Source organism: Protobothrops mucrosquamatus, unplaced genomic scaffold (assembly GCF_001527695.2).
Source record: "Protobothrops mucrosquamatus isolate PMUCROS unplaced genomic scaffold, P.Mucros_1.0 scaffold_178, whole genome shotgun sequence".
NCBI lineage: Eukaryota > Metazoa > Chordata > Lepidosauria > Squamata > Viperidae > Protobothrops > Protobothrops mucrosquamatus.
The window spans coordinates 372,700-388,609 of record NW_015386254.1 but is presented as its reverse complement, the minus strand read 5'-3'; the positions used below and the strand labels follow the sequence as shown (position 1 = coordinate 388,609).

The 15,910-nt window shown below is 36.0% G+C and overlaps 1 protein-coding gene across 1 annotated transcript in view; it reads left to right on the top strand.

Annotated features, from left to right (window-relative positions):
- The first annotated feature begins 141 nt into the window (after positions 1–141).
- LOC107294451 (inner centromere protein) overlaps positions 142–15,910 on the top strand; it is a 26,068-nt gene continuing 10,299 nt past the window's right edge. The window contains exons 1-12 of the mRNA XM_015823686.1: positions 142–278; positions 1,601–1,717; positions 3,073–3,782; positions 4,879–4,927; positions 8,083–8,113; positions 9,458–9,575; positions 9,913–10,006; positions 10,719–10,854; positions 10,929–11,048; positions 11,731–11,742; positions 12,001–12,110; positions 12,327–12,447. Coding sequence (XP_015679172.1) covers positions 142–278; positions 1,601–1,717; positions 3,073–3,782; positions 4,879–4,927; positions 8,083–8,113; positions 9,458–9,575; positions 9,913–10,006; positions 10,719–10,854; positions 10,929–11,048; positions 11,731–11,742; positions 12,001–12,110; positions 12,327–12,447 — 1,755 coding nt within the window. The remainder of the gene's footprint in view (positions 279–1,600; positions 1,718–3,072; positions 3,783–4,878; positions 4,928–8,082; positions 8,114–9,457; positions 9,576–9,912; positions 10,007–10,718; positions 10,855–10,928; positions 11,049–11,730; positions 11,743–12,000; positions 12,111–12,326; positions 12,448–15,910) is intronic.

The following is a 15,910-nucleotide window of genomic DNA, read 5'->3' as shown; positions in this document are numbered from 1 at the left end:
AACATAACCTGTTGTATGAATGAGGGCATGTCGTTTCTTTTCCCATCCAAGTAGTTTAGATGTTTTTCTATTTTGTTGGAGCCAATTTCGGTGTATGCCTAATTGATTAGCATCTCCTTTTCCTTTCTTTTATGCAGCATCATGGCTGAAGCAAGACAACCCATTCACCTTTTAGATGTTTGCAATCAAAAATTCTCAGAATTCTTGTTCAATGCTGAGCATAAGTGCTTGGTGTGGTTGAGAGAAATTGAGGAAGAAGCCATGAAGATATTTGATAGGTATAGAATCTTGAATTTTGCAGAATGGAAAGAGGGTTGGGTTTTTACTCCCAAGGGCTGTAAATTGATTTGGGGTCATATTTTCACAGCAAAGTTTATTGCCTAGGGTGGGATTTTTTCCAGGGTTCCAGGAAAACAGGAGGAAGTTCTGAGAGTGAGTAAAAGCAAAATAATAATAGTAATAATAGCAATAGCAGTAGTAATAAAAATAGTAATAAATTTCTCCAACCCAGCTACATTTCTATCATTAGAGCTTTGTCTGTTGGTCAGTGATTTGGGTATTTATTTCTTACCAGCAAGTTCTGCAACCTGAAAACGTTTGAAAATCTCTAGCAGAGAGCAGCATATCTACTACAGGTAGTCCTCAACTTATGACTACAACTGAGCCCAAAATTTCTGTTGAGATAGTTGTTAAGTGAGTTTTGCCTTTTTTTACGATTTTTCTTGCTACAGTTGTTAAGAGAATCACTGCAGTTATTAAGTTAGTAACGCAAGTGTTAAGTAAATCTAGCTTCCCCATTTACTTTATTTGTCAGAAGGTCGCAAAAGGTGATCACATGTCCTTGGGACACTGCATCTATAGGAGTCAATTGCCAAGTGTCTGAATTTTGATCACGTGACCAGTGGTGGGATTCAGCCAGTTTGCACCAGTTCGGCAGAACCAGTAGCTAATTTTTTGTTCCCCAGGCCCAGAATGGACTCCTGGAAGCAGCATCCACAGAGAACTATTTGAATCCCACCACTGCACATGACCATGGGGATACAGCAACAGTTGTGTGAAAAATGGTCCCCATGATCATGTGATCACAATTCAGATGCTTGGCCACTGACTCCTACTTATGATGGTTGCAGTGTCCTGGGGTCATATGATCAGCTTTTGCAGCCTTCTCACAAGCAAAGTCAATGGGGAAGCCAGATTCACCTAACAACAGTGTTACTACAGTAACTTATCGACTGCAGTGATTCTACTTAATAACTGCAGCAAGAAAGGTTGGAAAATGAGGCAAAACTCACTTAGCAAATGTCTCACTTAACAGGAGAAATTTTGGGTTCAGTTGCGGTCGTAAGTCAAGGACTACCTGTACTGTACTTCCTTTGTCCATCCTCTTTCAAATAAAGTCTTATTAATTGGAAGGAGTTTATTAATTATCCTGAGTTAATGAATTCCTTTGTTATCAAATACAAGTTGGTCAGATAATGTCAAGAATATAGTAAGTTACATTTCAGCATGGGTCATGAAAGCAAGATACAGACTTCCCTGTATTTCTGTTAATTGAAATTATTGAGATCTATAGGTTTTTTTTATTATTATTTTGGACCAGTAACAACTTTAGTACCGAACCTGAACTGATGCCCAAAACACCATCTCAGAAGAAGTATCGGAAAAAGAAGCGGTCTTCATTGTTTAAGGATGAAAATAAAGAACTAATTAGAAAAAGGTAGAAAAAATATTTAAGCTTTTTAATTTGGAATGGTACCCAAAGATCTCAGGTTGCATGGATTTTTCTTGTGCTATAAATTGCACAAGGTCTCCTGTACCTCTGTGTATCTGTCCATGTAAAAATAACTATTTTTGATGTTTGTCTGGTAATATAGATTAATAAATTAATGCAGCTTTCAGATTTCACCAAGATCATGTTCTTCTCTTTGCTAGTAATATCTTCCTATTACCATAATACACATGCACTTCCCTTTTTATTTTTCAATTAAGTCTTTAATCCTGTTTTCCCATATTGATTGATTTCAAAGGGCATTTATGTATACTGATAGACTTAGATGAAATCAACATGGTTAGACAGCTGTTGATGGAGTATTCTATGCTCATTGCTAACTAAAGAAAACTCATTAGAACGTTTTTAAAATAACTCCATTTTACCTAAAAAAATAAGCATGGTGGATAGAGTCACCAGTGAAAAAATATTCAATATCATTAATGTTGATGTTCATGGCCCTCTAAAATAAATAACTTGGTCTACCCAAAATAATGTTTTTTGATTTCTAAAGCAAATAACTTGTTTCTTTTTTTAGTTCTTTAACTGTTGACATGATTCAATTAAATGTTTTGATAATTTTTACAAATCTTGGCATAACTTTATTAATGTTAGACCCAGATGTCTCACAATTGGAATTACAGGAAATGATTGGTGTCTCCATATCGTTTACTTTCAATAGGTATTATTGTAAAAGCTTGTGATGTTATTACAAAACTTTATATATAAATTATAGTGCTTCATATACATAATATTTTCATCTCCTAAAAACTTCTCTGCAAAAGTTTCCTTTTTCATACTTGTTGAATTTCCCTGCAAACTACTCAATTTATTATATGCCAGTCCATGAATTTTATTTAAAGTCAAAGTATTATCCTTTACCCTTTTCTGATGAAAATGAAATGATTGCAATACATTTGAACACAAAGTAAAAGTTCCTTACATCTTACTTATTTTCAAGGAAATTTCCTCCCAAATAAGTATGCAGTAATTTAATTATTCTGCCTAGCAATTTTGTATTTTTAAGACACATTTATGTGCTGATGCATTTGTCTAACTGCATCTAGTAGCTTCTATACCAATTTTAAGATATGTGGACTTAGATATGTGGCTGGGGAATTCTGGGAGTTGAAGTCCACATATCTTAAAGTTGCCAAAGTTGAGAAACATTGCTCTATATTTTACTAGGTGCCTAGTCAATCTAGTAAATACATAGTGATGTAGGAAATATAGAGAGTTTCTACCAGAACAATTTTATTGAAATTGTTTTAATTTCTGAATTAACCATTTGTTTGTTTTTTAAGATTATCTAAAGGACATGGCAGTTTAAAGACTGAATCTTTTCAGAAGGTTTCTCCAAGAAGAGTACCGAATAACCTCAATGTGGGAGATGAAATATCTTTGCCAGATATTATGACGAACTCTTCTAAGGGAAGTTCAAAAGTACAGTCTGACAGGATAGCTATGGGTCCAGTAGGGGAACCACTTGGTACTGGCTGCTGTAAAAATGGTGAAGTACCGGAAAAAAGGAATGAGGGCATGAATGGAATCCCTGAAATTTTTATTGTGCATTCAGATGACCATTTAGCTGATAATTCAAGGGTCACTGAGATTCCCATTATGTTAGACAGTCCTGCAATGCTAGTTCAGAACATCACTGATCCAGTAAAGGCAGAAAAAAATGGGAATGCATCAAGATTTCCAAGTATACCCACTCTAAAAGAATCTTTAAATGGGAAGCACACATCCAGAGAAGAGATTCCACCCCAAGAATTACTTAATAATAATTTGGATCCAGAAGGAGAAGGCCTGAAAGAAAGTTCTGCTGCCTCCACAGGGTCTTTGTCAGGCCATCGTCGTCTAAGTAGACCACACAAAACTCCAAGGATCTCACTGGTGGAGAAATACTCACTGAGCAATAAAAGAAAAAGCACAATTCGAAAATCCATCAGCAGGACAATTGCCAGGAAGCAAGCAGCTCAGGACTCATCATCTGCTTCAAGTCGAGTAAGCTGTAAGTAAAGGCAATTGACCATGTCAATATGCAATTGTTGTAAGTTGTAGAAGAGTTGATAGGTCCAACTGGTTTTTTCCATAACAATACGATACAGGGCTTTCAAAAGGGGCATTTTGCAATGCTCAAGACACATTCAGGGTACCTTAAATGTAAGCATTTACATGCACGCATACATTTCCCACTGAAGTTAACTTGCTGACCTAGAAAGTGAGAGATGTGAGTTCGAGTTCTGGCTTAAGCATGAAACTAGTTGGGTGATTTCTCTCTCAGCCCAATTTGTCTCACGGGATTGTTGCTTGTGGGGAAAATAGGAGAAAAAAGGAGCATTATGCATGTTCACTGCCTTGAATGACTTATAAAATAATAAAGGTGGACTAAAGATCAAATAAATAAAATGCAAAATTTCATCAATATCACAAAGTGATATTGTTCTCTACAGTTCAGAGATCTCAGCATATTTAAGACTGTATCTACTGCAATTTGATAGTGAGAATATATTCTGATTTTTGCAAATTTAGATTAATATCTGGGCTTGCCTCTTTTCTAATTCAAATTTGCTTCCAACTCTGAAGTCAAACTTAAATCTTGAATTTATTCAGTTAGTTTAAAGCGTTTCTAGGTTTTGTTGGCAACATGTTTCCTGAAAAACTATATTTTGTCAGCAGAATTTGCCTGTTTATACTAAACAATATTACAGGTACTCATAATATAACTTCTATGCAAATCCAAATGAATATAGTTTTGGAATAAATAACCAGCTCTCTTTCCACTGTGACTGTAATGATCAAACCTAGGCTTTGTTTGACAACATAGGTCTATTTTGGTGGATAAATTTAAGGAATGTGTATTATTATTATTTTATTATATTTAAATGTATTTGCCAGTCACTTTCCAGAGACTCTGAGTGGTTTACAAAGTATTTAAAAGATAGAAACAAGACAAAAACAACAAATGCTGGAAAGTGCTAGAATTCCTCCTGCATTGGGTGTGCAGTTTCTCTTTTACTGAAAGCAATACTTATATGTATTCATATACTTACTATATACTTACTATACTTACTATATTTATTTAGTCTAACATTTCCATTCTCCAGGCCATAGTTCCACTGAAATATTTTTGAATGATGAAAACCACAAGCATGGGTAAGCAAACGTTTGAAAAGCTTTGGAGGATTCTAATAATTTAAACCTTACTGAACTTCATCTAGAATCAATAAACATATTCTGAATCTGTAAACCTTTGAAATTGTTTGGAATTTTTTAAAAAAGGTTTGACTAGAATTTTATGGTTCTGTTTACATACTCAAAATTAATGCCATATTAAAGGATTCAGAATCATTTAGCATTCAGACATCTGATTTAAGAAGTTGTGTTTTTCTAGAACTGGAAAAGAGGTTATTCTTGGTATTTATCTCTTCTCCATCAGTGCCACCAACTCTTTGAGGAATGAAGAAAAGATGATCATAATACATCATTAGACTGTATAAAATACAAAATGACAAACAACAAATAAAATTTTCCTAAATTTTAAGTCAATAGGAAGAAAATAATCCAAGGTTTAATTTTATGATGGGTGGGTGGGTGAATGTTATAAGCACATATACAGATATATACATCATTTCCAGCTTTTTGTTGTTTATTTATTTTGGTTTACTTTTTAGTTTACCTGTGTAAGTATTTATATTTCTTTGGGACAAATATTTTCAAGGATTATTTTTCTCAGTAGTGCATGTCTTTGAAAGTTGGTGTTAAATGGTCTATACAACCCATTCTAGATGTGTCTCCCATCTTTTTGCCTGTGATCCCTCTTTAAGGACAGCTCCATCTAATGAACAGTGCATTTGTCTAAATAAGAGACGACTGTGTTATCAATTATTGTAGTAAAATTCTTCTTTCCCAATTTTTTTTCTTTCATTTCAAGTTTTATACATACCAGATACTAGGTTATGGTGGCACCATTAGTTTGCTTTGATTTAATTTGGCATACTTGCCCCAAAGAGTGATCATCGCTGGCATTTTAGGAAATTGTACAATTGTACAATTCAAATGATTTATACTGTGCTACTGAAGATCAATGGTTCTTTGGAGACAGATGGGTACTTGGATCTGTCACAATCATTAGTTTTAAAGTCCTTGAAACAATAGTGTATTCACTTTACATTTATGCCATATGCAATATAAATAAGTGAATACTAGTTTGATAATATTGACCCATTAATAAGAATGCTTGAACAATGATGAATATCCAGGCTGTTATAATCAGACAGATCTCTTAAATATTATACTAAACTCCTGAAAGACTTATAAAGTTTGGGAAGAGGATTTGGGATTTGAAGTTTGGAGTCAGTTTGGATTTCTAAAATTCCCTTTAATTATATTGACCATAAAAATAATTCATAGATGGTACCCACATTCTCAGACAATTCCATTATATGAATCAAAATCTTTCTACATTATGCTGAAGGATTGTAATCGGATTAGTAGATAGGATTATTTCTGGTAGCAGTGCCTATTCCATTTTTCATTTTAGTTGAACATTTTCAAGGAAACTGGAAAAAATAGAGAAATCTATAATACTACTGAAGTATTATGTTCCATTTTTTCTAGGATATATGAATGATGGAACATTAGATTTTTTTATAGCTAGATGTTAGATTTACTATGGCAAAATGCTGGAAAACTAAATATATTTAATGATTTATCAGTGCAGAAAATAGCATTTGGTGAAAAATTAGCATGGCAGCAAAGAATCTTGAACAATCCTTTAATTAAAAATTAATGATCAACTGGTGCTCATTTTTGCCATATTAGAAAAATACAGAGATTTATTTATTTTGCTTTTGTGCTGATTCCAACATTTCAGCATTGAAGAGTATATATCTGTGATGTCCCTATGATTATTTATGGATTGAATGTACTGGTTTTAGAAATGAGTTGACTGAGGACGTACTGGTTTTTAGAAATGTGTTGATTGAGGATTTGTATATATTTGTTGTATGGAGATGATGCCATATTGTTGGCATCTACAATCTAAAAGATTTGTAGCAAACATTATATATTTTTATATGATTATATGATGCATTCAACATAGATCATACTGAAAATTAAGATATTGAAGATGAGATAGGTGATGGGAAAAATGGAGTGAATGATTGCAAGTTATGCCTTAAAAAAGAAAAATCAGAGCATGTAAATGCATATGTGTACCTTAGTAAGTTTACTAAAATGCAGAAATGAAAGGAAAAATAGGGTATATAGATACTGGTAAAAGATAATGAATAATATGTGGATTGTTGTGAGGATTGTTTGAAAAAATATAGATAGTTGTATTTAAGAGTGTGCTTCTGCACTCTTATGTGGAAACGAGAGCTGGATGTGTTAAGAAACGTGAATATACATTGGCTTCAGTGGGAATGGGTCGCTTAAGAAATATGAGTAGTAAAATAGAAAGAAATAGGATCAAGAATGAATTGGTGAATGAATGTGGTTTTAATATAGAAGTGAAAAAAAAGCGCTACACATTGTTGATATGGCCACTCAGAGAGAATGAATGAGGATTAAATTACAAAGCTAATATATGAAAGAATATATGAAGAAAAAAATGAATACATGAAGAATAGGAAGACACATTCACGATAGAATGGTGAGATCCTGAAAATGTCAGAGCTGGTACTATAAAAGAAAAACAAAACTCAGTAATGGAATCAGTAATGGAATCAGTAATGGAAACAAATATGGCTTGCAAATATACAAAATTATGAAGAGCACTGTGAATGACTTTGTTGGAAACTGAAAACTAAAATAAAGTTTAGTTGGATTTCCTTTTTTTCCTTTTTATTTCCTGCCTTTCTTTCTTTTCTTTTTTAGTACATTTGACTTCCCCCCTATATTTTACATAACATTGCTTCTCTGAAAGGAAATAGCATGGTGGGTATATATACACATATAGTCTTCATTCAGCAACCACATTTGAGACCAGGAAACAGTTGTTAAGTAAAGTTGTGACTATGCTTATGGTCTTATTTCAGTTTTACTTTGCTTTACAGATCTGCAAAAGTCATAAATACAAGGACCGGTTGCAACAGTTGTAACTATAAATGGTCACTAAATGAGGCAGTCATATGTGTGTGTGTGTGCACGCATACAGTACATCTATTTTCAGACATCCATTTCACTGTTTTTTGCATTGCTGTTTTTATGTTGTCTTTAAATAGTATCTGTTGATCACAATACATTTAAATAAAATAATGAAAACTGGAAAAAAGAATGGTTAATATTTGCCCAAATTCTCTCTTTAGGCCTTTGACACAGAATGCTGAATTAGGAGAGGTAAGGTCTTGAAGATATACCTATTTAGATTTACATGATGGATTGACTTTTGCCCTTAGTGCAGTTCTCTGAACTCTGATCACAATTCTTAAGATATTTCTAAAGTTATGCAGTTGAATTTACCATTACAGTTAATTATTCAGCCAACATTGTGGGTGACTAGTGCTTCAAGTCATCTATTAGAATGCATAAATTTTAATTCTGTGGAGAGGTGAGAATGCCCAATCCTACTGAAATCAATGGATTTAGGTCCATCTAAATGCAGAGGACCTGCTGGGACAGAAAATAAATACGCTATTCAGCATAACTTTCAACTTCAACTCTGCAGTTTAATACCCAATATGATTTTGGGAAGGTGATTTTATTTGACACTTGTTTTCCATTCATATGTGTCTTTTCTGAAGAATTAATTTTGTGTAATTATCTCATTTAGGGAGGTTTAGCATTGTATAATGGTGAACAATCAAGTAAAGGAAGTAACTTGAAGTTACTATGTCAAAGTGTGGAATAATCTCTGTTTACCTAGGCAGGGTATTGCTACAAAAAGATTTTTTAAAGCAAGCTATTTTATGGATCAGTTTATATGACTGGGCTAAAATTGCAGATGATAGTTTTATGGTGTCATTTCAGTATGCAGTTTCTCAGTCCATGCAGATACATACATATTCCTCATAATCTAGTCTTTCTAGACTGTGGAAAGTTTAGAAAAAAGTTTTATTGGATCTTCACACATAACATATCATATTCAGACTCCTCTTCTTGATAAGTATTTTTATGACTTTGACTGGGTCTCTCTTACTTGGTACTAATTTTGTTTTTCGTGAAGATGGAAAATAGAAAATTAACAGGATGTTATGACATTCCTCTTTGCCTTCCTTGGACAATGTGAGGAATGTTTGTTATTGTATTCATATGTAAGTAAAGGCTACTTTGAGTAGAACTAGACACCTGATGAAACACCTTGATATTGCTTTCTTAGTAACAATGTAGAAATGGTTTGCCATTGCCTATTACTGAATGCTTTTTTCCATTTCTTACCCACCCAAGCACCGTCCATCTTTTTAAGAATTGAAAATGTCAGCTAAGAGCTGCCGCCTTCAATGACATACTTATGTGAGATGTTATTTAACAAAAATAAAAAATAACCGTTCTTGCATTTGTTCCCATTGATAGCCCTGCTGCTTTAATTTTTCCCCCTGCATTTTCGAATCAATCAGCATCTTGACACATACAGTCAACTTAAAATGAGAGCCCAGATATGGGAAAATATTGTAAGAGCAATATTCTTAGATATATCTCTTTATCTAGAAAGTGCAAAAATAATATATTGTTTTTTTTTCTTAGCCTCTGAACAGTCTACAAAAAGAGCCTTGTGTTCTGGATGCACCTAGTCTAATTGTTAGCACCCCTTTGCACAACCCAACACAATTTGAGAGGCACCAAGACAAGACTTGCAATAAAGGTAAATAATGTCATGGACAGATGGGACTTTTCATTAAATGCTGTTAAAACCCTTAAGCAAATTATTCTATTTTTCCCTAGATAGTTTTTATGCGTACGATCTTTGTCTAGACTTTTATTTTTAAGTCATAACATAAACAGTTTGCTAGTATATTTAGTGTCACTGTAATTAAAATTTATGAAGGAGTTTTGAATCTTGATATAGTTTTTCTATTTACATTAGTGCTACTAAGAACAAGTTCTGACCACCATATATGCTTTATTTCAACTTAGCTGTTTTTATTAGGCAAAAGGATTTTGTGGCAAGACCTCTCTTACTAATTATGCTTTTCTTGCAGACAGACTTGAGACTACTATTACTGACTCCCACATCAGTAATTCTGAAGATTTAGCCATGAACAACAGTTCCCATGAACCAATGCAGAATATCCGGTATCCTTCCTTCCTTCCTTCCTTCCTTCCTTCCTTCCTTCCTTCCTTCCTTCCTTCCTTCCTTCCTTCCTTCCTTCCTTCCTCCCCTCCCCTCCCCTCCCCTTCCCTCCTCTTCCCTCCCTCCCTCATTTTGATATACCTATCAGTATTAGATTTATGAAATGAAATGGTTTGAATTCTATCAGTTAGCAATTATCTGGAAAATAGGAGACAGACGGAGTCTGAGGTACTCCTTCACCTCAGTATGTTCACCACCCAGAGTTATTCACAAAAATGTTAAAGACAGGATATAAATAAATAAATTCCTGCCGTACTGATACAGTATTAAAAGAAGATAGATAGAACTGCCATTATAAATGTTCGTATGTAATGGGTTGAAATTATTAACACTGGCTTTTTTATGAAACAGAATCTTGTGAATGGTTGGATTCATAGCTCATGAAAGTGGAACACTTTATTTTCAGTGCTTTATACATACATACATACATACTTACATACATCCTCTCTCTTTCCCTCTTTCTACTTCTCTCTTTTCCCTGACTTTAAGACTTTTCCAAGATTTTCCACTTTGACTTTTGAAGAGACTAGTTTTTGAAGGAGAACTCCCAAACTTTTTGGATATGCTGAATAGTAAAAGTCTTAAGTTATTCCACTAAACAAGGATACGCACACTGTATAACTGAGAAAACTTTGTGTATTCTTTTTTCCCCAGGAAGCAAAGTTATAGACAAGCAGTGGAGGACCTACCTGCTCCTTCATGCACAGAAGATAAAAATCCTAGTCCTTTCAGTCATACAACCACATCCACTTCTGCAAAGAAAATGTTGCCAACATCTGGCCCATCCAAGGTAGGTAAATGTCATATTAATATACTCTTGTGTGTAATGCCCAAGCAGTAAAAGCAAATATACTTTTCTGACAGATAATACGACCTTTCAAAAACTTCTTTCAAACCATGCAAAAGAATCAGCTTCTCAAATCTCCTGGGTCTTCAGGGAACAAAGTCCCCAAACATAGTACTCCCTGTAGATCTGCCACCAAGGTAAGAGGTTTTTTTTATTATTTAAGTTTAGAAATAATAACAATCTCTATATCAGGAAGTCCTGCTAAAATTGGTTAGAGAAACCAGATCTTTGTAGCAGAGAAAATGTTCTGCATGATGGAGTCTAAGTTCAACTCCTGTTTCAGTCATGTAGGTCTAAGAGCCTGTGTTTGTGAGAGTGTGTGTGTGTGTGTGTGTGTGAGAGAGAGAGAGAGAGAGAGAGATGAATACGATGAATATCAGAAAACTAGCTGCTAATGATACTAATGTATTATTATAAGACAATTCTATGCTTAAAGAGTTATAGCTCCTTATGCCATATTCTTGCACCACAGTGGACACATTGATTCTATAAAATACCACAAAATGGCACTATGAGAATAGGGGGATGTCCATTGGGGAGATCAGTAAGAGAAACTGAATGTAGTCAACTGTGTTTCTCTTCAAAGTAGGTGTTGAGGTAATATACAGTAATTTCAATGCTGATGTCCTTGCCTGCTGTGGCTAGGAGGATAAAGGTATTTATTCTGAGCCTGCTGCCATATTGCATTTTTCTATAGTCCTTTGGTTCACTGATGTAGATAGGGCTGTTATTCAATCACACTGATACATGAAATAGTCATTAGGCATTTATGTTCCTGGAAGTTAATTTGTATTTTCTTTCCATGTTCATTCCACAAAGGGGGAGTTTGTTGTAAGTAACTATCTTCCTTATTTTCTGGGTTGTGATCCTAGTCCTTCAAATTGTTTAAAAACACTTAACTGCCCTAAAACCACTGTTCACTCTTATTTTGGACTTGAGTCATTCTGCACGTACTGGTGTTTTGCACTACCACATTTCCTTGGTGTGATTTAATCTGGATACAAAAAAATGGAAGAAAAAATTGCTGGCAATTGGGCAGCAAATGGTCACAGCAACTTCAGTTAATATAAATCTTCCATAACCTCTTAGGAAAAGGAGCGCCAGCGTCTGGAGAGTCTTCGAAAAAAACAAGAAGCAGAGCAACAGAGAAAGCAGAAAGTGGAGGAAGAAAAGAGACGTCGGTTGGAAGAGATAAAACTGTTAAGTACCTGTTTATACCCGCATGGAAATAGGGATTTCACGGAATAAGTGCTTTTAGTGATAATGTTGTGCAATACAACTTTTGTAGAATATGGACACTTCAGGAACAGATACATGTTTATAAAAATATAGCAAAATTACCAATGTAAATTTTTTGTGAGCAACACAAAAAAGCTTCATCAGGTTAAACTAAGTGCTTTCTACATATTACACAGAAAACGTGAAGAGCGACTGCGAAAGGCATTGCAAGCTCGAGAACGAGTAGAGCAGATGGAGGAAGAAAAAAAGAAGAGAATGGAACAGAAATTTTCTCAGCTTGATGAAAGAAATGACAAGGTATAAAATGGCCTGACAACAGATTTTCTTCATGATTGTCTTCACATCTTAACAGTCGTCTGGAATGTTCAAACATCATATTAAGCCAGAAATTTGGAGGGAACAAAGAAGAAGCTGGTACATTTTGCTGGGTAGTTCCACTTATGCTATGCTTGAACACGTCCAAGGAATAGGAACCCACATTTGTTGGGATAATCAGTTCCAATGTCAGATTGCTCTTACTGCTAGGATATTTTTCTAATATTCATTCAGAATTTCTTTAAATTTAAATCTATTATTTTACTTATTACACTCTGGATTGATAGAAAACAAGTTATGACCTCCTTTGCTACCAAGAAAACCACATGGGAGTGTCGATAAAATGATTTGGAGTTGAATTCAATTTGAAGGAGACTTTACCTTGGCTTTTAATGTCCCTCTAGTCCAGGGGTAGGCAACCCAAAACACTCAAAGAGCCATTTGGACCCGTTTCCCACTGAAAACAAAACGCTGGGAGCCGCAAAACCCTTTTGATATCTAAAATGAAGATAACACTGCATATATCCTTTTTTACCTTTATTCTCTCTCTCTCTCTCTCTCTCTCTCTCTCTCTGTCTGTCTCTGTCTCTGTCTCTCTCTCTCTCTGTCTCTGTCTCTCTCTCTCTCTCTCTCTCTCTGTGTGTGTGTGTGTGTGTGTGTGTATAGCTCAGAACGGAGTTCCGGCACCATTTTTGGATGGAACCTTGTAGGGTAGGCAAGGTGGATTGTATAATGTGTGTGAGTTCTGGCACCTTTTTTTTTTTTTTTACAAAAAAAGCACTGTGTATATAAAATAAAGGTAAAAAAGGATATATGCAGTGTTATCTTCATTTTAGATGTCAAAAGGGTCTCTGTGTGTGTGTGTGTTGTCTGTCTCTTTCCTCTCTTTCCTCTCTCTTTCCTCTCTCTCTTCATCTTTCCTCTCTCCCTCTTTCCTCTCTATCACTCTTTTTCCTCTCCCTCTCTNCTCTTTCTCTCTTTCCTCTCTCTTTCTCTTTCTCTTTCCTCTCTTTCTCTATCACTCTTTCTCTCTTTCCCCTCTTTTTCTCTTTACTCTTCCTCTCCCTCTCTCTTTCTCACTTTCCTTTCCCTCTCTCTCTTTCCACTTTTTCTCTTTCCTCTCCCCCTCTCTCTTTCTCTTTCCTCTCCCCCTTTCTCTTTCTTTCCTCCTCTCTTTCTCTTTTCTCTACCTCTTTCTCTCCCTCTCTTTCTCTCTCCTCTCTTTCTCTTTCTTTCCTCTCCCTTTCTCTCCCTCTTTCTCTCCCTCTCTTTCCTCTCTCTTTCCTCTTTCTCTCTGTCTCTTTCCTCTCTCTATTTCTTTCTCTCTTTCCTCTCTCTTTCCTCTCTCTCTCTTTCCTCTTCCTCTCTCTTTCTCTCTGTTTTTCTCTGTTTACTCTTCCTCTCTCTCTTTCTCTGGCACTCTCTTTCCTCTCTCTCTCTTTCCTCTTTTTCTTTTCTCTCCCCCTCTCTCTTTAACTTTCCTCTCTCCCTCTCTCTTTCTCTTTCTCTCTTTCCTCTCCCTCTTTCCTCTCTCTCTCTCTTTTTTCTCCCCCTCTTTCTCTTTCTCTCTCTTTCCTCTCTCCCTCTCTCTTTCCTCTTTCTCTCTCCTCTCTTTCCTCTCCCTCTTTCATTTCTTTCCTCTCTTTCTTTCCTCTCTCTCCCTCTCTTTCCTCTCTCTCTTTCCTCTTCCTCTCTCTTTCTCTTTTCTCTTTTTCTATCTTTCCTCTTCCTCTCCCTCTTTCCTCTCTTTCTTTTTCCTCTTCCTCTCTCTTTCTCTCTTTCCTCTCTCTTTTTCTCTTTCTTCTTCCTCTCCCTCTCTTTCTCTTTCCTCCTTCTCTTTCCTGTTCTTCTCTCTTTCTCTCTTTCCTCTTTTTTTCTCTTTCCTCTTCATTTCCTCTCTCTCTCTTTCCTCTTTTTCTTTCCTCTCCCCCTTCTCTTTCTCTTTCCTCTCCCCCTTTCTCTCTTTCGTCTCTCTTTTTCCTCGCCCTCTTTTTCTCTCTCTCTCCTCTCTCTCTTTTCTCTCTTTCTCACTCTCTCTCTTTGTTCTTTCTCTCTCTCTCTTTCCTCTTTGTCTTTCTCTCTTTCCTCTCTTTCTCTATCACTCTTTCTCTCTTTCCTCTCTCTCTTCTCTCTCTTTCTCTTTCCTCTCTTTCCTCTTCCTGTCACTTTTTCTCTTTCCTCTTTCTCTTTCCCTCTTTCTCTACCTCTTTCTCTCTTTCCTTTCTTTTTCTTTCCTCTCCCTCTCTTTCTCTCCCTTTCTCTCCCTCTCTTTCCCCTCTCCCTCTTTCCCCTCTCTTTCCTCTTCCTCTTTCTCTTTCCTCTCTTTTTTTCTTTACTCTTCCTCTCCCTCTCTCTTTCTCACTCTTTCCTCTCCCTCTCTCTCTTTCCACTTTTTGTCTTTTCTCTCCCCCCCTTTCCTCTTTCTCTTTTCTCTTTCCTCTCTTTCTCTATCACTCTTTCTCTCTTTCTTCTCTCATTCTCTCTTTCTTCTCCCTTTCTCTTTCTCCCTCTTTCCTCACTTCTCTCTCTTTCTCTTTCCTCTCTCTCTTTCCTCTTCCTCTTTCCTCTTTCCTCTCTTTCTCTTTCCTCTCCCCCTTTCTCTTTCTTTCTTCTCCCTCTCTTTCTTTCCCTTTTTCTCTCCCTCTTTCCTCTCTCTTTCCTCTTTCTCTCTCTCTCTTTCCTCTCTCTTTCTCTCTCTTTCCTCTCCCTTTCTCTTTCTCTCTCTTTCCTCTCTCTTCTCTCTCTCTTTCTCTTTCTCTTTCTCTCTCTTTCCTCTCTCCCTCTCTTTCCTCTTTCTCTCTCTCCTCTTTCCTCTCCCTCTTTCATTTCTTTCCTCTCTTTCCTCTCTCTCCCTCTCTTTCCTCTCTCTCTTTCCTCTTCCTCTCTCTTTCTCTTTTCTCTTTTTCTATCTTTCCTCTTCCTCTCCCTCTCTTTCCTCTCTTTCTTTTTCCTCTTCCTCTCTCTTTCTCTCTTTCCTCTCTCTTTTTCTCTTTCTTCTTCCTCTCCCTCTGTTTCTCTTTCCTCCTCCTCTTTCCTCTTCTTCTCTCTTTCTCTCTTTCCTCTTTTTTTCTCTTTCCTCTTCATTTCCCTCTCTCTCTCTTTCCTCTTTTTCTTTCCTCTCCCCCTTCTCTTTCTCTTTCCTCTCCCCCTTTCTCTCTTTCGTCTCTCTTTTTCCTCGCCCTCTTTCTCTCTCTCTCTCCTCTCTCTCTTTTCTCTCTTTCTCACTCTCTCTCTTTGTTCTTTCTCTCTCTCTCTTTCCTCTTTGTCTTTCTCTCTTTCCTCTCTTTCTCTATCACTCTTTCTCTCTTTCCTCTCTCATTCTCTCTTTCCTCTCCCTTTCTCTTTCTCTCTCTTTCCTCTCTCTCTTCTCTCTCTTTCTCTTTCCTCTCTTTCCTCTTCCTGTCACTTTTTCTCTTTCCTCTTTCTCTTTCCCTCTTTCTCTACC